Source organism: Centropristis striata, chromosome 4 (assembly GCF_030273125.1).
Source record: "Centropristis striata isolate RG_2023a ecotype Rhode Island chromosome 4, C.striata_1.0, whole genome shotgun sequence".
NCBI lineage: Eukaryota > Metazoa > Chordata > Actinopteri > Perciformes > Serranidae > Centropristis > Centropristis striata.
Window position 1 is genome coordinate 15001457 of NC_081520.1, and position 22551 is coordinate 15024007.

General features: G+C 40.5%; 1 protein-coding gene across 2 annotated transcripts in view; it reads left to right on the forward strand.

The window, feature by feature from the left end:
• tenm4 (teneurin transmembrane protein 4) overlaps window positions 1–20051 on the forward strand; it is a 169531-nt gene extending 149480 nt beyond the window's left edge. For both annotated transcript variants that reach the window (XM_059331878.1, XM_059331879.1), the window contains 5 exons: window positions 2174–2409; window positions 6312–6608; window positions 8029–9643; window positions 11794–11936; window positions 17047–20051. In XM_059331878.1, the coding sequence (XP_059187861.1) occupies window positions 2174–2409; window positions 6312–6608; window positions 8029–9643; window positions 11794–11936; window positions 17047–17805 (3050 nt within the window). In that variant the 3' untranslated portion in view covers window positions 17806–20051. The remainder of the gene's footprint in view (window positions 1–2173; window positions 2410–6311; window positions 6609–8028; window positions 9644–11793; window positions 11937–17046) is intronic.
• Window positions 20052–22551: the final 2500 nt, after the last annotated feature.

The window sequence follows — 22551 nt, forward strand, 5'->3', positions numbered from 1 at the left end:
TAGGCATTCTGACATCCTATTTTGTACCTGACAAATTGCTTCATTGATTACCCGTTGATAGCTTTGAACTTTCCAACCTCCATTTTTAAAAGACTGCCCCGCCCACACCCTTTGCCCCTCTATCATCTGATTCAGATGTGAGAGTGTCCTCCATCCTCTGGCTCTACTGACTCACTGCAAAGCTTTTTCCTGAAACAGAAGATGACAATCTCTTGTTTCTCACCGTTGCTCGATGGACTGGTCACCTCCGAGTTGTGACCTTGTCTTAGACATCTGCTCGTGAGAAGAGCGGCGCCAGGAACTCTGCTGTTAATTAATTCACTATTGTCTGCTTTGTAAGCTTGCAACTGGGTGATCACATAACACATGAATGCACTGCCTTCAAGATTCCTTTCTGGTCATCTGGTCGTGTGTGTTTTTTATCCTCCTTCTGCGCCGAGCTTCAACAGACCTCAGGGATGTTAATCATGTTGTCATTATTTGGATCTGATTTATCTGATGAATCTAAGATTGAAGGAAGCTTCATTGTAATTTACTTCAAAATTCAGGTTTAGAGTCATAAAAAGGTAATAAAATATATCAAGTATATACATTGGCATTTTATTGTTTTAATGAACAAGACTCATTGTGTTTGTGTTTTTACACAAAGACGTCATTATTTGGGTAACACTTTATATTAGGGAACACTTATTCAACATTAATAAGTTGCTTATTAGCATGCAAATAAGTAACATATTGGCTCTTAATTAGTCATTATTAAGTAGTTATTAATGCCTTATTCTGCATGGCCTTATTATACAACCAGTAAGCCATTAACTAAGAGTTTTCCCTCAATAACCTCAGAATTATTGATTATTAGTAGTAAATAAAGAAGTTGTTGTATATGAGTTATGATCTTAATATGCTTTACTTTGCATGGATTTTATAAATCTCTACATAGTGGTGAACGAAACCAACGAAACGGCAAATAGCCACCTTCTCCAGGCCTTTGACATGACTGGTGGCTCCCTGTGTTCCCTAATATAAAGTGTTATCATTATGGGTAATTGATACCTTTTAATAGAGAGCCTTAGCATGATGGTCAGGTGTACTGTTCCATTATTTGTTTTGTTTTATGCAGACTACAGCCCTCTTAAATGTCAGTGCAAGGCAGATCCCTCCCCTGCTGAATTGTATGCGTGCATTTGCGTGAACTGCTCAATTCAGCAATATTTCCAGCTTCATCTGGTCTCAGCGGCGTCCTTTTGGTAGGGTCGGCCCCAGAGGCCTCTGGTCAACCCCTGAAGTGTCTGTATGATGGAGAGAGGTAAGGGCCAGTGCAAGGTCAGCCCTGCCTCCTCCGCCCATTTCTCTTGTCTCAGCAACACAACACATCCTGTGGCGCTATGTTGTGCGAAAATAAAAAGGCACAAACTCAATCTTCTCACATAATGTTGCATAGTTGTTTGTGCAAAATAAAGAAATTGTCACAGTCTCTTTAACCTGACATGTCAACACGAGGAAATTACAGTGTATGTTTAGATTTTTTTTTTCTGTTAAATGAAGTCAACTAATTAATGTAGTGTTTGACAAGCCATTAATTTTCCACTGTTCTTAATGAGAATAATATTCATCCTGGTCCCTGTCAGTCGACTGACAGCAGGCAAGAAGGAGACATTCCCTGATGAATGTACATGAGATGCTCAGTGGAAACATTAGTCACTGGTCTGGAGCTGGAACACAGGCTGTCGTCACCTAGGGACAATAACAGACAGGATCAGATTTATCCCTTGAGTGTGTGCGCGTGCGCGCATGTGTGTGTGTGTGTGTGTGTGTGTGCTCACCGTGCCTTCTCTGTGGCCACAGGCAAGCGAGCAGCTTTGATAGTTTTCATTCCCCCATATCCTCGAGGCTGCTGCAACAGCTGTAAAACTTTACTTTACTGGCACTGCGAAACCTCTCACTATTGATCTTTGTTGTCACAGACCCAACATTATCGCAGGGGTTCGGTTAAATACTGCTGCTAAGGGCTTTCTTTTTGCTGAGCAGCCATTTTGGGTCATTATGTTTGTGTCTCACTGAGATGAATATTAGATTTAGTCCTCTTACATCAGCTACACCAAGCTCTGATTGTTTCTCTTCTTCTTATCCAAATCATAATAATTTCCCCCTGTGCCCCCCTCTACATCCTCAGATCAAGTTCGGAACAGCTATTTCATTGGTCTGGATGGATCACTGCGGCTAGTCTTGGCCAATGGTATGGAGGTGTCCCTGCACACTGAGCCGCACTCGCTGGCCGGCACAGTCAACCCCACAGTCAGCAAGAGGAACGTAACCCTGGCCATCGACAATGGCCTTAACCTGGTGGAGTGGAGACAGAGGAAGGAGCAGGCTCGTGGCCAGGTCACTGTGTATGGCCGCAGATTAAGGGTAAGCATGGCAACTTGCCAAGAGTGACTCATGCTCACACACACTTAAAAAGACCACAAGGTGACTATTAAAGAATGGTTGGGAGTGAGGAAAATTCACTCTCCTTAACATGACCCCACTCACAGAGCAATTTAGTCTTGACAGAAAGACCTCTGCATTCCTCAGTGTGAGGTGTAAGCTAACAGTTAGCAGCCCTGTTCACTAGAATATTGTTAGAGGGCTAGGTTCAGAAACACATCAGCACTGTGTAAAAAACCCAAGAGGCTGGACCACTGTGTTAGCACAGCAGGGTCCAAGGTGCAGGATCGTTATAATGAACATGGCTCAATCTTTGCCAAAATGCAGTGCAAAGCCATCCAGAAACGCTCTTTAATCACTTACATGCACATAATACATTGTAACATCATCTCTGTAATGGTATTGTTTGCATCAAGATTCAGATTTTTGTCTTTTGGTCTAAATTATACAAGTGTACTAAAGACATTTTTCTGTCTTGTGCACACTGCTATTTTGTTTTTGTTTTTAAAGTCTGTAAAAAGTGATATGATCTAAATCCAGAGAGGTGAAGCAAGCTTATCTTGCACAACTGACACAGTTACACACTGAATATCAACAGGTCTCTTTTCATAATGGAATAAACGGCTGATATTTGACCATAAAGCATCTAGAATGACCCAGTGGAAATTACCATTAACACAGAGAGCACCTATAAAAAATGTATCCTGATTGATTAGCTTGTATTGTTTGGCCTAGCTTTGTATGGCAAATAAAAAACTTTGGTTAAGTTGTCTTCCACATTGTCTGGGAGGCGACACAGCTAATGGGGAGGTGCCACTTTGTCTGTCATTGGCTGTTCATTTAATGGCCCCGTCGTCCCTTTGGAAGTGAAAGCTTCTAATGTATGTTACAGACAATGGCCCCAGGGGTGAGATAGGAAATGGGAGCAGCCTAATGGCAAGAACAGAGGGGATGAACAGAGCTGGAATCATTGAGCGACCTTGAGTGGCATGTCAAGTGATATTACGTGGGTGGCTGGATGGGTGTGTGGCAGTGCGGGGGGGGGTTCTCAAATACAGAACACAGGGATGCATGAGAACAGGAGCAAGAGAGGCTGTGTGGCTCTGACTTCACAGATCATTGTTGTGCTAGAAATGAGCGAAGATGACAGAGCAAAGCAAAAGTGTTTGGGCTGTTGCTGTTTGACTGCGTTTGTTACACTGTGGAAATACACGTGCATGTGTTTGTTGTATTGTGCTTTTCATGTCTTCAGGCTAAATGGGTCAATGATGGTCCTCAGTTTACCCCTTCCACAACCACACGTGCCACATGGGCTAGCCCCTCCCAGCAACCAACATTGTTCATTAATTATGTTGCTGAGGCACAGTAGCTCTGATTCTTCCCATAGAGACAAACCCTCTTCTCACTAAGTAGTTTATAAATGTACAGCTATTGGATAACCCTTGTGGCTGCCACTCTGCCATAGAAATACTATTAAATCCCTTCAGTATGGAATTAAAAACAGGCAAAGCTGATATCTCTGTATTAGTATTTTGGTATCATCATGGTTTGTTATAATTCAGGGTTGTTTGTTCAAAAGAAATACGAGCTGAAAACAAACAAAAAGAGGGAATTTGTTTTCTTTGATTGCAATGTGAGAATAAACATAACTGATGTTGTTGGAGAAAACAGGGTAATTGCTGAGTTGAACACAAGAACCGATGAAAGGCATCCTCACTTGTGAAACAACAGATTGATGCTGTCATTTGATACAAAAGTCATTGATATTGATTGAGAGATCAGATGTTGCTGTGGTGTTTTATGTTGAAGACAGTTTACAATGCACCATTGTAGGTCTAATGTAGTGTAATAGTCACTCTTCTGTTTCTACACATCTGCGTTCTTTGAGAATTTCCTTTTAGAGGCAATGTCCAATTTAAAATAATTCCTCTTGAGTAGGTTTCCATTCTCATGGGATCTTGGGATCTCTGCTGTAAGAGGTTTTTTCCACCCTGTTGAGTCTTTGGTGAAACAGATCCTGGCACAAAGAACTTTTTCTGTCTTATTTCCTATTGGAAGCAATCTTTTTAGGCAGACTGCAAGCCTCGGCTGTTTGTAAAAGAGTCTTAAACACTTTGTCCAGTGTTTTAGGAAGTGCTGGAGCCAGGGGGGTATCTTTTAGAATCAAGGTAGTTTAACAAATGAATATCCAAAAGCTGAAGTAATTTCACTTCCATCGGTGCAGTCTGACACGTGTTATGACAGTGATGTAGTGGCAAACGTAGCTCTTAATTCTAAAGCCGCTCAATTTATTAGCAGGAGGCTGGTACAGCTAGCTCGACTCGTATGTTACTGTTTTGTGTTCCTTAACTACTCACAAACCACCGGAGAGTCAGGTTGTAGTTTCGTTGGTTTATTTCTCGTTGCTGAATCCAGGTATTTCCATTAATACACGCATCATTCCAAGCTTCTCTTGGTTTTCACATCGGTCCACAACATCAGGAAGTAACAGTAACATCTGAAAGTGACGGTCAAAAAACCTTTTTTCCCTGTACCTCTTAGCACTCTGCTAATCCACGTTTTACCTTTTAGCAAGTCCTTCAGAATAATGCAATGCGCATGAGCAGCGCCTACTTCAGGTGCTGTGGTAAATTTGACAACTATGCAATAAAAGGCAATAATGTCATAACAGAATCAAAACCAACATAAAACACGCTGTAACCTACAATAAAAATCTCAACTTTCTTTAACATAATATTGGCTCCTACAAGTAAGTTAAAGTAAAAGAGAAGATAACAAATGTGGCCACCCATGTTCTAATTCTGAGATCCACTTGAAGAAATCCCCCACCCCCAAACACTCTTGGGGCTCAAATTGCTTGTGTTGCTCCAAACCGTCATGGAATCGTGCTCCACGTGAATCTGCTGCTTTTAGTGTAAAGTAATCCTCTCAATTAGGTATCAGTGACATTAATTGTCTCCTGTGTAATTGTCCCTTCACAGATGAGAGACCTAAGCATGCTTTTCTCACTGTGAGATTGAAAAAGTTCGGCTTTTCAGCAAGCCCCCTGCGACCTGCTCTGTGGCATGCGTCTGGAAAGTGGCCAGAGGCAGCTTTCTCAGCTAAGATGTTTTAAAGCTATGCCAAGTATTTTACCAAGCCAGTCCTCTGTGGCTTCTGCTTTCAATGCAGCTGACTGAGAAACGTAGCGGTAGGGCTGTTTGGTGATCTTTTTTGGCTGCAGCACAAGAGCTGCCTCTGAGATAAAGGCTGGCAGCGGGTTTGTCCCTATGCTGACCTGCACATGGTCTTAAGGATTACAGCAGCGTCTCTCTGCTCTGATCACAGTGAAGCCAAGGGTCACTGTGTGCAGCCTCATACATTCAAAAGAGGCAAAAAGAAAAAAAAAATGTAAAGTGTCATTTGAACAATGTTCCGAGTCACACAGGAGAAGAATTGATTTTTTTCTCCTCTTTTCCAATTTACGGAAATGGCTAAATAAAATGAGAGTCATCTGTGCCTGGTAATTCTTTTCAGTAAGCAGTGAAAATGAATTTAATGATCAATGTGGCTCTAATGTTTCTTGCATGAATAGGCATACTCCCACTAAGACTGCACTGAATTTTTTGCACAAACAAAGAAATATGGTAATTCTTATAATTTCATCACTTCAATTGCTCCTGCAGTCCTGAGATACAGACCCTCTGTTGTAATTAAAAGCTATGAAAAGAAGAATATAAAATAATCACTTTGTGATTAAAGCGCTCCTCATAAGGTTCCACCTCAGAGGAGCAGTGCACCAATTCCTCTCAATCACTTCAAACTTCCAAACATGTTTATTCCCTGTTGGTGGAGCTGCTGTGGTCAAATTGAATGTTTCTAACTCCCTGCTTCCTCTCCTGTAGGTTCATAACAGGAACTTGCTGTCATTGGACTTTGATCGAATCACCCGGACTGAAAAGGTCTACGATGACCACAGGAAGTTTACATTACGGATCCACTACGACCAAGCTGGCCGGCCCACTCTGTGGGCGCCAAGCAGTCGCCTGAATGGAGTCAACGTGACCTATTCTCCTGGAGGGCATGTCGCAGGTATCCAACGAGGCACCATGTCTGTACGCATGGAGTACGACCAGAATGGGCGAATCAGCTCTCAGATATTCGCTGATGGTAAATCGTGGAGCTACACTTATCTTGAGAAGGTACGGATTGTGGGCGCTGTAATGATGATTAAATGATTTAAAGATAAAAATGTAATATAAGACAGTGGGGACATGCTGTACAGATAACTTCGGGAGGTGTGTTTGTGTAAGAACTTTGACGGGAGATTTTAGACTTGAGTTAAAAGTTAACTTGTAATACTCCAGCAGTGTTTGTGCTGCATTATCAGGCTCCAGCACAGATATCAGCAGAAATGTAATTAAAACCTGTCTGGTGCACCGCAGACGTTATACTTTGTTACCATAGTCTGACAGCCAAGCTCAACCTGAAATAGCTCTGATGAGAGGAACAGAGTGAAATGTCACTTTCTACTTACTAATTGAAGGAAAGATTGTATGGGAGAAGGTGAAAGCTGCAGTTCCACAGCCTAGACATGTAATGTGAAAAATGGCAGCCAACCACCTTGTTAATAGTCTATCGTCAGCTTTTTCAGCAACCTCTCAGTGCTGAGATGCTGGCAGCCTGTTATGACAGCCTTTGAACTGATTTAAAGACATCATTTATTGGTCCAAGAAAGGCGCAAATGGAAATTTCAGATTTGTCAAAGCAGCCTGTTTGTGAAATGATCTCTTAAGGAAATCTTAATGTCAGAGGAATATCAACAGCATCCCACTTCAAGATGGGAATTAGATTTGGTCTGAAACAGACTTGCATGCATAATGTGTTATTGCTTTTGACATTTTGCTTGTCCTTTTGTGGTGCACTGGCCCCGGGTCTTGTACATTCCCAACCTACACAGTGTGCTGCTAACGAAAGGAATAGATTTAAAGTAACGCTTTTGTTTCATATCATTTTATTATATATTCTTAAATGTTTATATATTGTGATAACTGGTGCTGGACATGAAGTAATTTAATTTTCAAATTACATCTGTGTGTTCATCCCAAGGACAAATATACAAAATCTGTTTAATATAATGACCTTTTCGGCAACACTTTCCAACAACCATCATTTATAAATGGTAAACAGATAGTTTATTAATGTTTAATCATCATTTATAAACTGTATATAGGCCATTTAGAATGGTAAATACATAGTTTATTAATGTTTAACTAACTAAATAATTTATACATGGAAAATAGTAGTAATTTATAGTTACTTTACCATTAACAAACAATTAAATTATAATAATAGTTTATTAATAGTTTTAGTTGCGATCATCATAAAAATTTTAACACCATATTAGGTATGTTAATGATTTTGAAATGATTCATATACCTTTGAGAAATTTGTTGAAAACATTTAAAAATTAAATATGTATAGCACATTGTAAATGGTTGATAATTGGTTTATAAACCATCTATAAACATCACTTTTTGGTTATTGTAAAGTGTTAGCACTTTTTCACTGCATATAAATAACACTAAGAACTCTCTTGACTGTTCCTTCCTCTCTTTACAGTCCATGGTACTGCTGCTCTACAGCCAGAGGCAGTATATCTTTGAATTTGACAAAAATGACCGACTATCCTCAGTGACCATGCCCAACGTGGCACGGCAGACCCTGGAGACCTCCCGCTCCATTGGCTACTACAGAAACACCTACCGGCCTCCTGAAGGCAACGCTTCAGTGCTCCAGGACTACAGTGAGGAGGGCCAGTTGCTGCAGACCACCTACCTGGGCACAGGCCGCAGGGTCATCTACAAATACGGCAAGCTGTCCAAGATGCTGGAGATCCTCTACGACACCACGCGCATCGGTTTCTCCTATGACGAGGTGGCGGGCATGCTGAAGACAGTCAACCTGCAGAGCGAGGGCTTCACCTGCACCATTCGCTACCGTCAGATCGGGCCGCTGATCGACAGACAGATTTTCCGATTCAGTGAAGAGGGCATGGTCAACGCCAGATTTGACTACGTCTACGACAATAGTTTCCGTGTCACTAGCATGCAGGCTGTCATCAATGAAACGCCACTGCCGATAGACTTGTATCGATATGATGACGTTTCCGGCAAAACGGAGCAGTTTGGCAAATTTGGAGTCATCTATTATGACATCAATCAAATTATCACCACAGCAGTGATGACCCACACCAAACACTTTGATGCTTATGGCCGGGTGAAGGAGGTCCAATATGAGATCTTCCGCTCGCTCATGTACTGGATGATGGTGATATATGACAACATGGGCCGAGTGACGGCCAAGGAGCTGAAGGTTGGACCGTACGCCAACACCACTCGCTACATATACGAGTACGACGCCGACGGTCAGCTCCAGGTGGTGTCCATCAACGACAAGCCTCTGTGGAGGTACAGCTACGACCTCAATGGCAACTTGCACCTCCTCAGCCCTGGGAACAGCGCACGCCTCACGCCACTACGCTATGATATCAGAGACCGCATCACTCGCTTAGGAGACGTCCAGTACAGAATGGATGAGGACGGTTTCCTCAAGCAGCGAGGGAACGACTACTTTGATTACAACTCAGCGGGACTTTTGGTTAAAGTGTACAACAAAGTGAGCGGCTGGAACATCAAATACCGATACGACGGCCTGGGCAGGAGGGTGTCCAGCAGAAGCAGCATGGGCCACCACCTGCAGTTCTTCTACGCTGACTTATCCAGCCCCACTCGGGTCACCCACATGTACAATCACTCCAGCTCCGAGATCACTTCACTCTACTATGATTTACAGGGACACTTGTTCGCCATGGAGCTAAGCAGCGGGGATGAGTTTTATGTGGCCTGTGATAATATAGGAACCCCTCTGGCTGTTTTCAGTGGCTCAGGCCTCATGATAAAGCAGGTCCTCCACACAGCGTTTGGAGAGGTTTACCTTGACACCAACCCCAGCTTCCAGATGATTATCGGCTACCAAGGAGGCCTCTATGAGCCTCTCAGCAGACTGGTCCACATGGGCAAACGGGACTATGATGTCCTTGCTGGCCGCTGGACCACGCCTAACCACGAGGTCTGGAAACGTCTTAACAGCAACCACATTGTGCCATTCAACTTGTACATGTTCAAGAATAACAACCCTCTCAGCAACAATGAGGAGATAAAGTGCTACATGACTGGTAAGTTTACCTAACAGACCTTTGTATTAAAGAGACGAGAGGGTTTTATATTTTTAAAGAAAAATCGATTTTAAAAAATCCCCCTAACCGTCTACCGTGGTAGCCCAGACTTTTGAAAATATCAAAACATATAAACTTCTAAAACCATAGCTGCCATTTTGTGCAAAGAAGCAAGATGAAAACTTGTCAAGGACACATTTCAAGCATAATAGGCACTGGCAGTGTGTATTTGTTACTGAAAAGCAAGAATGTCTATGAAGTATTCCTCTCACTGTAAATGAAAGTTAGTAGGGATCATCCTCAAAATGATCAAAATAATTATATGAATTGTTTACAGGTAAGTAACAGAGTGTAAATAGCAGATAAGATGTTAAGTCAGTCTTACTCAATGAATCAGTGATGCATAGAACTTTTTTATGGTGCTAAAATGACGTGTGAGGGCCCCTTATCCTCATATCCTCATTCCTGTGTGAAACTGCTATTGTTTGCAGTTCAAAAAACAATACTCATTTCAGTTTTTTTTTGTCAAATTTTGTGTTTTTACTCTAAACAACAAGCCACAAATGGAAGAACAGAGCCAGCCAAAATTAAATTGGAAAGCAGTGTTCTAGAGAGGCTTTTAAGAGCTTCCTCACAGGGACACTGAGGTTGTTTTTCCTGCTCTGGCGCGCGTGTATGTGTGTGTGCGCACGCGCACGTAGTATGTGCTTGTGCGTGTGACCAGTGGCTATCGTTTTGAGAGTGCTCAAAGGGAACCACGCTGTATGGCAAAGCCCCCTCTGTTGTTGAACACTCAGGTCCCTTCCCAGAAATATCACATCGTTTTGTGTTGCTTTGTGGTAGGGAGGAGGTAAATGGCAGTGAAAGCACCCCAGTGGAGACGGAGAACACAATGGATCCATAGAAACCTTAGCCAGGGCTGGTTGTATCAACCTCTTTGGCTGGAAAGAAAACAACATTGTTAAGGATACTCTGCGAATACTTTGTGGTTAAACCAATCGGCTTCAGCCAGCTCTCATTTACAAATGGGAGATTTAATTCTCTATGTTCACTCTGCGTTATATTTACTCGATAATGTGTATGTTGGCTTTAAAATTGTTCATTTTATGCCTTTTATCCTGTATTCATTTACGTTAAAATATTCACTCTTTGTCCAGGTGGAGTCTAGACTTCTACTTCTTTCTGTTCGACAAAGCCATTTAGCCACCTGCCAAACAGAAAGGCGTTCAGCTTCACAGTCCACCATTAGGGGCTGACTGGCATTTGAATGCTAAGCAGACTGTTAGATATACTGTAGTGGGTCTGCCTCAATTGTGATTGATGGGGCTGACATTTCCATTCCTTTCACTAAATTATCAGGGTCCTTTCATTGTCCTCAAACAAATTCTTATTTAAAAAAGCTTTGTCAGGTGCCACAATGTGGCAGTGCCAATCTGTGACAAACTTGCCCCCCAAGTGTCACAGCAATGATTCTGCTGTCCATAACAAACACATTGAGAGGACGAAAAAAACAAATGGCTCAGATTTAACAGGCTTTGCTCCCAGTCATGTCTGTAGCCTTCCCTGTGATATTCAGAATTAATGACAACTTATCACAGGGGATGGCAGCAGCACCTATAACCGCAGCGCTGGTGGCTGCTATTAGACGTGCCACATTATCATGATTGCATGGATTTGAATCCCAGACACGTCACTATTCTCTTTTTCAGCATCTCATTAGAAAAAAATTATTGCAGAAGAACCCGCTGAGTCTTCAAAATATCTTGTTTCGAAGTGTGGGCTGCTTTGAAATGACATGAAATTATAGTATATAATTATCAGCACAGCAGACACTCTCAGATGTCACTTGGCTTTTCTGGGACCCAGCTGTGTGTCATTAGTGTGGCACCTGCAGGAGTGGACATGAATCATTGCCACCATCTCGAGTGTTTATTATAGCTTGTCCACTTTCACAAACAAATCAAGTGCTCAGACCGAGTGATGAGTATTTCAAGGAGACAGCCACTTGACCGCAGAACGCCAACTGTTAAAATTGAACAAATCAATTCCTAGTGTGTTTTATGGTTTCTCTGGAGACGGGAATGATTGTGTCGATGGAGATGACACTATATGTAAATCATCGTTTCAATGTTTTGATCCCTTTTCTGCAGATGTGAACAGCTGGTTGGTGACCTTCGGCTTCCAACTGTACAACGTCATCCCTGGCTATCGCAAACCCAACACAGAGGCCATGGAGCCTTCCTATGAGCTAGTCCGCACCCAGATCAAGACACAGGAGTGGGATAGCACCAAGGTAAACCACTCACTCTCACCTATCCAACCTCTCACCTTACCACAGATCACCTCCTTCAACCCCGCTCCCCTCCTTCCTAACATCATTAGCAAATAGACATGCTCTGCGTAGCCACACTCCCAGAGGAGCTGCCAGCTATCAGGCCAAAACACAGCCCAGTGAGCCAGGTCCCTGGCCCTAGTCCTCATCTTGGGGAATGGGGTCAGGCTAAACAGCTCTTGTAATTGTCCTGCCATTAGGGAAATTCACTCTCCATTCCCTCCACCACTGGCCATTGATTTCATCTCAGTCTTACACCGTTAGCCAAGGTCTGAGAAGTAGTAGACATGCTCTGATTCCTGCGTTTATCAGCCCTTTTAAGTTGCCTCCAACTCACCTGAATTATTGAAGAGGCCACTGTTGTCTTGGGTTTGGTTACAGCTAGACGAGTGAAAGTCACCCATCAGGAGGCCAGACTCATGTTGACTGACACTCTGGCTGCTACCTTAACACAGTGGCTATTTGTTATATTTGTTGTGATCTCTGATTTGATCAACCAGCCATAATAAGCATGCACACCAACCCAGCATGATAAACAGAGAAAGCTGTGATGTCACTGTAATACTATCTACTTTAACTATTTTAACTTTTGAATTTAAATACTTAAGAATGTAAAGCATTTAGAATACAAAAATAAAATGCACACATGTACCTAATGCTTTTCATTTCCAATCCTCAACTATTTTATTCTTTACCATCCTGGGACATACTGTTAATATATTCAGTTATACTGTCAATATAACCTGCATTATTTTTCAATTTATAAATAATCTACATGAAATAACCATATGGTAAACCCTATTTTTGTGTAGCATACTCCATACTCTATGTTAGCAAAAAAACATATTTTTTCATTATAAAATGCAGAAATATTACTGTAATGCAGACTGGCCACTGTTTTTTGTTTTGTTTTGCAATAGAAATGATAAAGAAAAATATATAGAAAATACATTTTTATTGTTTTGATAGTATATATCTTCATATTGCACAGCCCTTCTGTGAATATATACTTTAAAGGAATTTCAGTGTTACTTCAAGTATTCCAGCACACTGTGGTCAATAACACGTGAAATTAAACCGCATGAATCCTCATTGTTATTTTACAGGTCATATATGATGTGTAAAACCATAATAGTAAGAATCCCAGTAATGTTGACATGCTCGTGCCTGACGCTTCGCTGAAAATCTTTGAACTCACCCAAGGTACCAATCTACAAAGGAGCTGCAACCGAGGAAATATCTAATTGAATCCAAAGACACCCAAGCGGTTTCCTTTTCAAATATTGGAGAGCAGATATGAATAGTGTTGAAGATTAAAAAGAATAAATGCAACATTCTTTTTTTTCAGACATACAATTGCAATTCTGACTAAATCAATCGTCACCTCAGACCTCAACATTTTCAAATGGCAGGAAATAATTTGCCAACAGGCAATTTTAGCAATTTTTCAAAATGACTTAATAGATTTAATTGTTTAATTGAAATGTCTCTCTGTATGAGAGGTCACAGTCTGCCTTTTAAAATACAAGTCCTTAACCATCATTTCAGAGAGGCTAACTGCACCACAGCGAGCCAAGATAACAGATTGCTCGCAGTTTTCTACCATCCGTTTCTTGGAAGCACTCCTGAAAGAAGTAATTCTTTAATGCTAAATTTAAAGTAGCCTTATGTTTGCTTCACTTAGAAGCACTGAATAGAAGTAGGTCCATTTGAGTAATAATAACATTGAAAGCTATTTTTCATCTACTATACCAGCCTTTCAACCATATATTCAAGAATACCCATGATAGATGGTAATAACTTCAAAAAATCATGTAACTGAGGCTTTAAATAGAAAGGGTAGCCTAGATTTGAAGGTTTTACTCATGTTTGTGAGGGAGCTCTCCCTTCAACACAACACTGGAGTATAAACTGTAAATTCTATGTACGGAAAGATTGAGATAATTAGTCTTTATCCTGCGTACGAGCCGAGGAGTGATATCCTTATCTAGAATTCCTGCTTGAAAAATGCTGCTCTGAGCTGGTAAATGCCACGTTGATCCTCACTGCAGATGGCCGGAGCAGCCTAATTAAATGTAGGGTTCTTTGAAGCATGAATATAGCTTTAAAACTGAACATGATATATCCTGAACACTTGGCAGTTTATTTTATTTTATACACGAGCATGCCTTTCTTTTTTTCTCTTTTTTTAAACATATGTTTATTGCACATTTTGTTAATTTACAAACGGTGAACAACATAGAACAGTAAGGCACATACAAGAAAAATAATAATAAACAATAATGATAGCAATAATGATGATAAAAAAATGTTTTAATAATAACTAATGAAAGAAAGAGAGAGAGAGAGATACAAAATAAATAAATAAATAGATAAAAGGGGGAGGGGCATTTATAACCACAAAATAAATAAATGAAAAATAAATAAATACATACATATATCTATATACACACACACAGAGATACGTATACATGTCCGTAAAGCTAAGCATACCTTTATTTTTCTTTTTTTTAAACATATGTTTATTGCACATTTTGTTAATTTACAAACAGTGAACAACATAGAACAAGAAGGCACATACAAGAAAAATAATAATAAACAATAATGATAGCAGTAATGATGATAAAAATAAATAAATAAATAAATTACCAGGGAGAGAAAGAGAGAGAGAGATAAAGAAAAAAAAATAAAGGGGTGGGGGGTGGGGGGCATTTATAACCACTAAATAAATAAATGAAAAATAAATAAATACATACATATATCTATATATATACACACACACACACACACACACACACACACACACAGATACATATACATGTCCGTAAAGCTGAGCATGCCTTTCTATCTCTTTTCATTTAAGCCCCTTTTTTGACATGCTGCTGAATCCACACACAAATTGAAAAATGCTGTGAGGGGCCGAACAGATGAGCTTTGTGCTACACAAGGCTTGATCTCCCATTCTGGCTTGTGCTGGAGGCTGATTGCACCCCATACTATGTGAATGATGCCTCTCTGGGAGTGTCCCAGGAGGCTGTTTCACTAAAGTGGAGGACATTGGCCCCTTTCTCCCCTCCGCCGCTGTGACAACTGACCGGGTCACGCTGTTGGCATGGTAAACAAACACGGAGTGGCATGGTGTGAAGTGTCCCCCCAGGCCATCTCTCCCGAGGGGCCCAATGGCACAGCTGCCCCACCCTCCACTCCCAATCATATGTTTCCTCTTCATACAGGCTCTGATGCAGTGTCACATCAAAGACTGGGCAGATATGCCGGTCACTGCCAGCTCCGTGCTCCTCAGCCCCGCCCAGCCCCCCGGCCTGTAGCCGCCCTCTAACAGAGAGACAGAATTAGAAACTGTCAGGAGGACTTTGGATGTGACTGGTTGACTCTCCGGGATGCTCACAGCCTCTTATCTCGGGCGATGGCGAGAAGGCACAGTGTTTGAGAGCCTTTTTGTTGCTGCTCAGACACATTGAGGCAACTGTGTCAGTGCATGTTGGCGGGCTTCCATTCCATATCACTCCCCTCATTTTAACGTCTCTCTTTCTTCCTGAGGAGTATCTCTTGTCAAGTAGCATTAAGACAAAGTATTAATTTTGGCCCAAGGGAATGTGGTATCTATACAAAGTTTGATCCCTAAAGGAATGACATATACACTAGTTACAGCCGATTCCTGTTTCATATTTGGCACAGCATGGCTGTCAGAAGACAGTAATTTCACCCTTTTTCAAAATATCATGCCTGTCACAAATGATCAGAGAGATTTGTGCTTGCTGACAAACACCTCTGCCCCTACCTTGACTGTGTTTGGTGCATTCACAGCTTCAAAGCATAATGGATGTGAAAAAATTACATCATTATTTATATACACAGAATGCTCTAAAGATGTTTAATCAAATTACAAATGTGCGATCAATGGAATATTTTCTATAGGACCTGTATGTTTTTATTTTTACAGCTTTCAATTTGTTGTTGAATTCATTTAATGACACCTTTGATGTTTTAATTCTAAACCAAGGACTTCCACCACAAAATCATGTTTTATAAATCTTTAATGAATTAGTTCATAAGGAAATACATTTTTTAGTACTGGACTATTTATTTATTTTTTCCTGTAGGTTTCACATTGTATCTTTTTTCCATCCCAATAATACAACATCTTTACAGAACGTGATGAATCATCCTTATTCAGTCATATGCGTTAACATGAAAAATCCCATGTGTAATTTACATTTGCAATGTTTGAAGTGTTAATGAAGAAGTATGAATGTCAGATTTTCTAAATTGGAGCGTTTAAAACCTGACTGTGCTGCTCAGTCCCCATGCAGTTTAGGATAAAGGTAACAAGCCAAGGTGTGAGGTAATCAGAAGTTTCAATAAATGTCTAGAGCAGGGGTGTCAAACTCAAATTACCTGGAGGCCGCTGGAGGCAGTATCAAAACGACCAAAAAAAGACACAAAATTACAAAAAAAGACACAAAATTATTTAAAAAAAAAACACAAAATGACCCAAAAAATACAAAAAATTACTAAAATACACAAAATTATTTTAAAAAAGACACAAATTACCAAAAAAGACACAAAATTATTAAAAAGACACAAAATGACCCAAAAAATACAAAAAATTACTAAAATACACAAAATTATTTTAAAAAGACAGAATTACCAAAATGACACTAAGTTACTAAAAAAAGACACAAATTACCAAAAAAGACACAAAATTATTAAAAAGACACAAAAAATACACAAAATTACTAAAAAATACACAAAATTACTAAAAAAAGACACAAAATTATTTAAAAAAGAGACAAAATTACCAAAAAGACACTAAGTTACTAAAAAAAACACAAATTACAAAAAAAGACACAGAACTACCAAAAAAGACACAAAATATTTTTTTTTTAAAAAGAGTTTGAGACCCATGGTCTGAGGAAGGTCTTCAACTGAGCAGCTGAGCGATAGTGTGTCACTCCATTTCTTGCTCAGAGAACAAACAGAAAAGATATTTTACTGTCTGCGTAGATGCTGCAGGGCTGTGTGACTAAACAGCATTGTCTTTGTTTTGCAGTCTTTGCTGGGCGTTCAGTGTGAAGTTCAGAGGCAGCTGAAGGCCTTTGTGAAGCTGGAGCGTTTCGGCCAGATCTACAGAGCCAAAAGTGCCGGATGTCCTCAGACAGAGGACAAGAAGATCTTTGCCTCTGGGGGCTCCATCTTCGGCAAAGGGGTGAAATTCGCTATCCGAGATGGTCGCATCAGCACTGACATCATCAGCTTAGCCAATGAGGATGGCCGCCGCATGGCTGCAGTGCTGAATGACGCCTTCTACCTTCAAGACCTTCACTTTACCATCGCTGGAATGGACACCCACTACTTTGTCAAAGTGGGCTCCGTGGAGGGAGACCTGTCCCTCATCGGCATGACGGTGGGCCGCCGCACGCTGGAGACCGGCGTCAACGTGACGGTGTCTCAGGTGAACACCGTTCTCAACGGCAGGACTAGGCGCATTACTGACATCCAGCTACAATATGGCGCTCTGTGTTTGAATACACGTTACGGCAGCAGCGTGGACGAGGAGAAAGCTCGCGTGCTGGAGCTGGCCCGGCAGAGATCTGTCGCCCAGGCTTGGGCCCGGGAGCGCCAGAGACTGAGAGACGGAGAGGAGGGCTCGCGAACCTGGACTGAGGGAGAGAAGCAGCAGCTCCTGGGCTCAGGGAAGGTGCAGGGCTACGACGGATACTACGTGGTTTCAGTCGACCAGTACCCTGAGCTGGCAGACAGTGTCAACAACATTCATTTCATGAGACAGAGCGAAATGGGCCGAAGGTGACATGAACACGAGGCTCTGGAGTGACAGACTCAGATGTAGGACATGGGACTTCTTGCCAAAGACAGTTGTGTACATGACCACTTTTTTTTTCTTTGACTGTGCTCAACTTGGTTTTTAATATACTGTAAAAAAAAAAAACTTTAAAAAAAAGAAAAGAAAAGAGAAAAAACATGGTTGCAATCAGTTGCACTGTATTAATAGAAGAGTGCCCTTCTCCTTTTGAAGATTCTTTAACAGTCTTTGCCCTCCAAGTGCGGCTGCTAGAGGATGAAAATTTGCGATGTCTGTGACTTATTTTTGTGACTCCATTTCCTCGTCCCTGTTGGTGATTCTGTTCAAAGAAATCCAAGAGGAGTATTGGTAATGCATTATGTTCACTGGCTCACTCTGCTGCCAGACTTGCAGATTGTTATTCACAAGCTTGCTCCATTCTGCCTTTTCTGCGCCTCAGCCAAGGAGATTCCTTCTCTTTTAATCACTTCTTTTTTATACTTGAAACCCTCATAGCCCTAGTCATCCATAAATAATGAGAGAGATTTCTGTTGGCGGTAGAGCCCTTCATCAAAACCCCAGCTGAACTTGTCAAAGCACCTTCATTTGTGTGATGTCTTGTAATTTTGAGGAGGAGTCTTTGAGGAGGATTGATACTCATCTGTGGTCTTAGCTTGGAAGGCTTCAGTGCACCCTGACTGTGCATGTTGACGGCCTTCTTTATGAACTACAAAATTAGCAAACCTGCTTAATCAAGCTTAAATTATATGGTAAAGCCAACAAAGGGATATGACGTCACTCCTTTTTTTATTTTGTGTGTATTTTATTTCTTAACTGGAATTTTTTTCCAAGGAAAAAAAGGAAAATTTGTTCTCTGCTCCATTTTTATTTGACTGTGGTCAAACAACTCGATTATGAAAATAGTGAAAAGCCAACCCTGTAAGAAAATACTGTGGAATTAATGTCTGTATTAAACAACAAAAGGTATTTTACAGGAATGGTTTTGAATTACATTTTAGTTTTGTTTTATAAATAGCTATATGAATTAACAGTATAACAAATGTGAATTTAAAAAAATGTGAACTATTGTCCCTTTTATTGTTAATTGTTGTACTTGAACAATACTTAAGGGTGTTTCAACACATGGAATAAACTATGAAAGGTGGTTTAGTTAAATCAGTTACTGTGTTTTTCATTAGACCGACTACATTTTAATGATCTCAAATGCATATGAAAGGCAGTGTTTGTTTATCAATGAGCTTAAGTCAGTATTCCTCACCACAATGTCCAATCAGATAAAGCTTAGGATGAAAATATTTTTTAAAAGTGAGACTTCAAAGATGGTTGAAGAACCTGATTTCATCAGTGATACATACTACATTAACATATTGGCTGCTGAGATAGATAGGCTTTGCATTGTGTTGTGGGTGAGATGAAAGATACAAATTGCCTTTGCCCTAAGGGCTGCCCGCAGGTCAGCATCGAAAGTGCTTTCATTCTCCGGAATAGGGCTCCACTTGGTCCCATGGCTGGCTGAAATGCATTAGACCTGCAGGTGTACTAGTTCCCGTTTACAGACTAAAGGTCGTCTATACACGCCAACCTTGGAAATAACCCACATGGACACATTCTAGCTCCCATATGTCCATGTCCTCCTCAGTGGAGGCTGCAAAGGACAAGTCTGCTCATTTGAAAATGTCATTATGTGAAAACTCAAGAGGAATCAAGACTATTTTGGAAATTATGACATTGATTTGACTTCTGGCACTCTTTGAACTATACCAAGCCATTGCACACTCTTGACTTTATTATCATTTTTCCATCAAAATATGAACTTGTTTGTGTGTGTAGGGCTGGTGGGAGCATGATTGAGTGTCTCAATCTGTACAAATGTTAAAGCAAACAGTACACAGTTATTTTTATTTTTTTCTGCTGCTGGTTGATTCAGTGAAGTTTTGTTTCCAAAAAATATATGTATGTTCAACATTATATGAATGAAGGATATTTGCATTGTGGAATATTGCACTGAGAACTGTTGCGTCATAAGACTGTATCTTTTTCTAAAGTTTTGGACTCATTTTGAGTTTTGGTTTGTTCTCAACACTGTGTTTTTAGCGCTTCTCTTTGACCATGTAAATATGAAGACATCCAAGTAAGCTGTAAATAAATTGCAAATGTAGATACCTCTTAGAGCTACATCAGTGACCCTGTGTAGTCTTAAGGTAGAAAAAAATAAAGGGAATATTTTGTGTTTATTTTTGGTGTTTTGTTATATATACTGTATATTCTCTATATTACAGAAACATATTTTTAAAGCTTTATTTCAACCTGAGACATGAGATATATTATCAGATAGTCTTATAGTCACTTTACTTTACAGTTGATTGTGTAGATTTTAATATCTATATTACACCGCTGAAAAATGACACACTTTTTCCTGCTCATCTGCATCTCTACTATATTATACATACATTAATTCTCCTCCTACAACACATTTCATAGACTTTAATGAGGCTAATTTAATGCAATATGATAATGTAATATTGCACCATGTGCTATTATTTAGTTAAACATGCATTACCACCTGTTAAGACCCCAAATCTATTAAATTCTCACTTGGAGTGAACATGTGGCTGTATCACCAGCACATAAAATGCAGACTATTAATAAAAACATCTCTACAGTAAATGTATTTCACTGTCAGAAGGCAAGGAAGCCTCCAGGGATGCTGTGCAAAACTTGACTATTAATTAACCTGTCAAAGTTGAGGACCAATCCTTTGATGTTTCAAAAGCCACCAGGAGACTGTGTGTTTTTGAACTTGATAACTTTGTTGAAACAAGTGGAGCTCAGGGGCTAATCCTGTTAGCAGGCGGGGTGGCTCGGGAGTTAGCTGCCAGTATGTGGTGGCGGCAAGGGAGCCTGGAACATTTACACTCACTGCAGGCAGAGCTGAGCTCCGTGCCTAGAAGAAAACGTGATGGCCTGTTTTACCTAAGCAGACAGTATTCTCATTTGTTCTTCCCCACTTTGCATTAATGTGAAGGAATTTACCGCTGATCTCTCTGCGTGACAGACATGCGTCATAGGAAACGATCTCGCCCTAATATTTGCTTTAGTTCGTTTGACTACACGTCTTTTTGCAGAGTAAATTTCAAAAAGGTGGCTCTCTGCTTCCTTGAGACAGCCTGAGCCTCTAGCCCCACATGCCTCCTATAAAGAGGATTTCTTTACAGGGAACAGAAAGTCCTGTGAGCAGAGAGCCTGTGCAGAATGAATTCTGCTGCAGAGAGGCAAAATGTACTTTAGCCTGAAGGATTTTAGTCTTTTGGTAGTATCATAATAACAATAACTTCACCTCAGCCTCGGTTGCAAAGTGGAAGTTGCCACAGTGCACTCTGATGATCAAACAGGGAACTGTATTTTAACTGATGATTAGAAAAAATCTAATAAGTGCAGGCATTTGGTGTAACTTTTTATCTATTTTGGCAGCAATGGAGCTTCGACAGTCATTCACATAACTCATAACTTCCAGATGATACAAGACAAAAACAAGTTACCTAAATAATACATTTAAGTGATGGACAAATACCAAATTAAAAGTATAATATTGCAATATTCATCTTTTTTGCATTGAGAACAAACTGTCCTGTCTGTAATGCTGATAGTATGCGTCACTGAAATGAGGGTGAGGAAAACAGTATGTTCCAGACAGTGTAGGAAGCAATGGCTGAATCACTCGTATTGATGAATGACCTTTTTAAAACCTCACAAATTTGCTGTTGTCATTTGTGCTGTGAGGTAGTGAAAGTCTTTCTAATTGCACTTTTAATCGATTAAAGCAGCACATCAAGATTGCTACAAATAACAAATGATCTTTTTACCCTAATGCAATTTATGTAACACACAAAACAGACCAGTTCCTGCTTTAAAATGGCTACACAGAAGATATTCATGTCACATAAATCAGACAAAATTAAAGAAAAATCATTTCAACTCTTGTTGTTTTCGTGTTGCTCTTGTGCTCATTTGTCTTGTCTTTCTTTATTTCTCCGACAGCCGCGTCTGCAGGAATCGGTTTCAGAGTTCAGTCAGAGTTTGACAGCTATACCATTTCTGCTGCATGCTGCCGAACTTCTGAATTTGATCCCATATTCATTTAACACCTACCACTACATGCAAATTTGACTAACCCCTTGCAGATATTTACTGCGAGAGGAGAGAAGAAAATCTCAGTTTTAGCATGATTTCACAGCTATGACGGGGATGGAAGCCGAAACTTTTCTCTAGAAACCTTGCATGAACTATTTCCCATTACCTGTGCCGAGTCTGATGTGAAGAGATATCGTCACTTTGCTTTCACACTCCATCTGTTTCCCCTCACTGATAATTTGAACACTGAGTGCTGGATAAACACTGGCATAGGCATTTGCTGTTGAAATCAGCAAAGGTTGATTCCTGCTGAGGCCCAGCCATCCTTTTCATTTCTCAATGAAACCTGTTCATAGTCTGAAAATAACCACTACAATGCATCACCTGTTGTCTTTGGTTTTCCTCTGCTTGTCTGTCTGTCTCAGGTACTGTCATCACATGACACTCAGCTGCATTCATTTTCCTGAAAATCAGCAGTTGTTGACACGCTGTTTTTCAGTTTCCAAGAATTCTAAGCATCCCAGGCTGGCTACACTTGTTCAAGTTTTCCCAACAGCCATAAAAATAACTGGTTGGTATGATGGTCCACATCTGCTGTGTAGC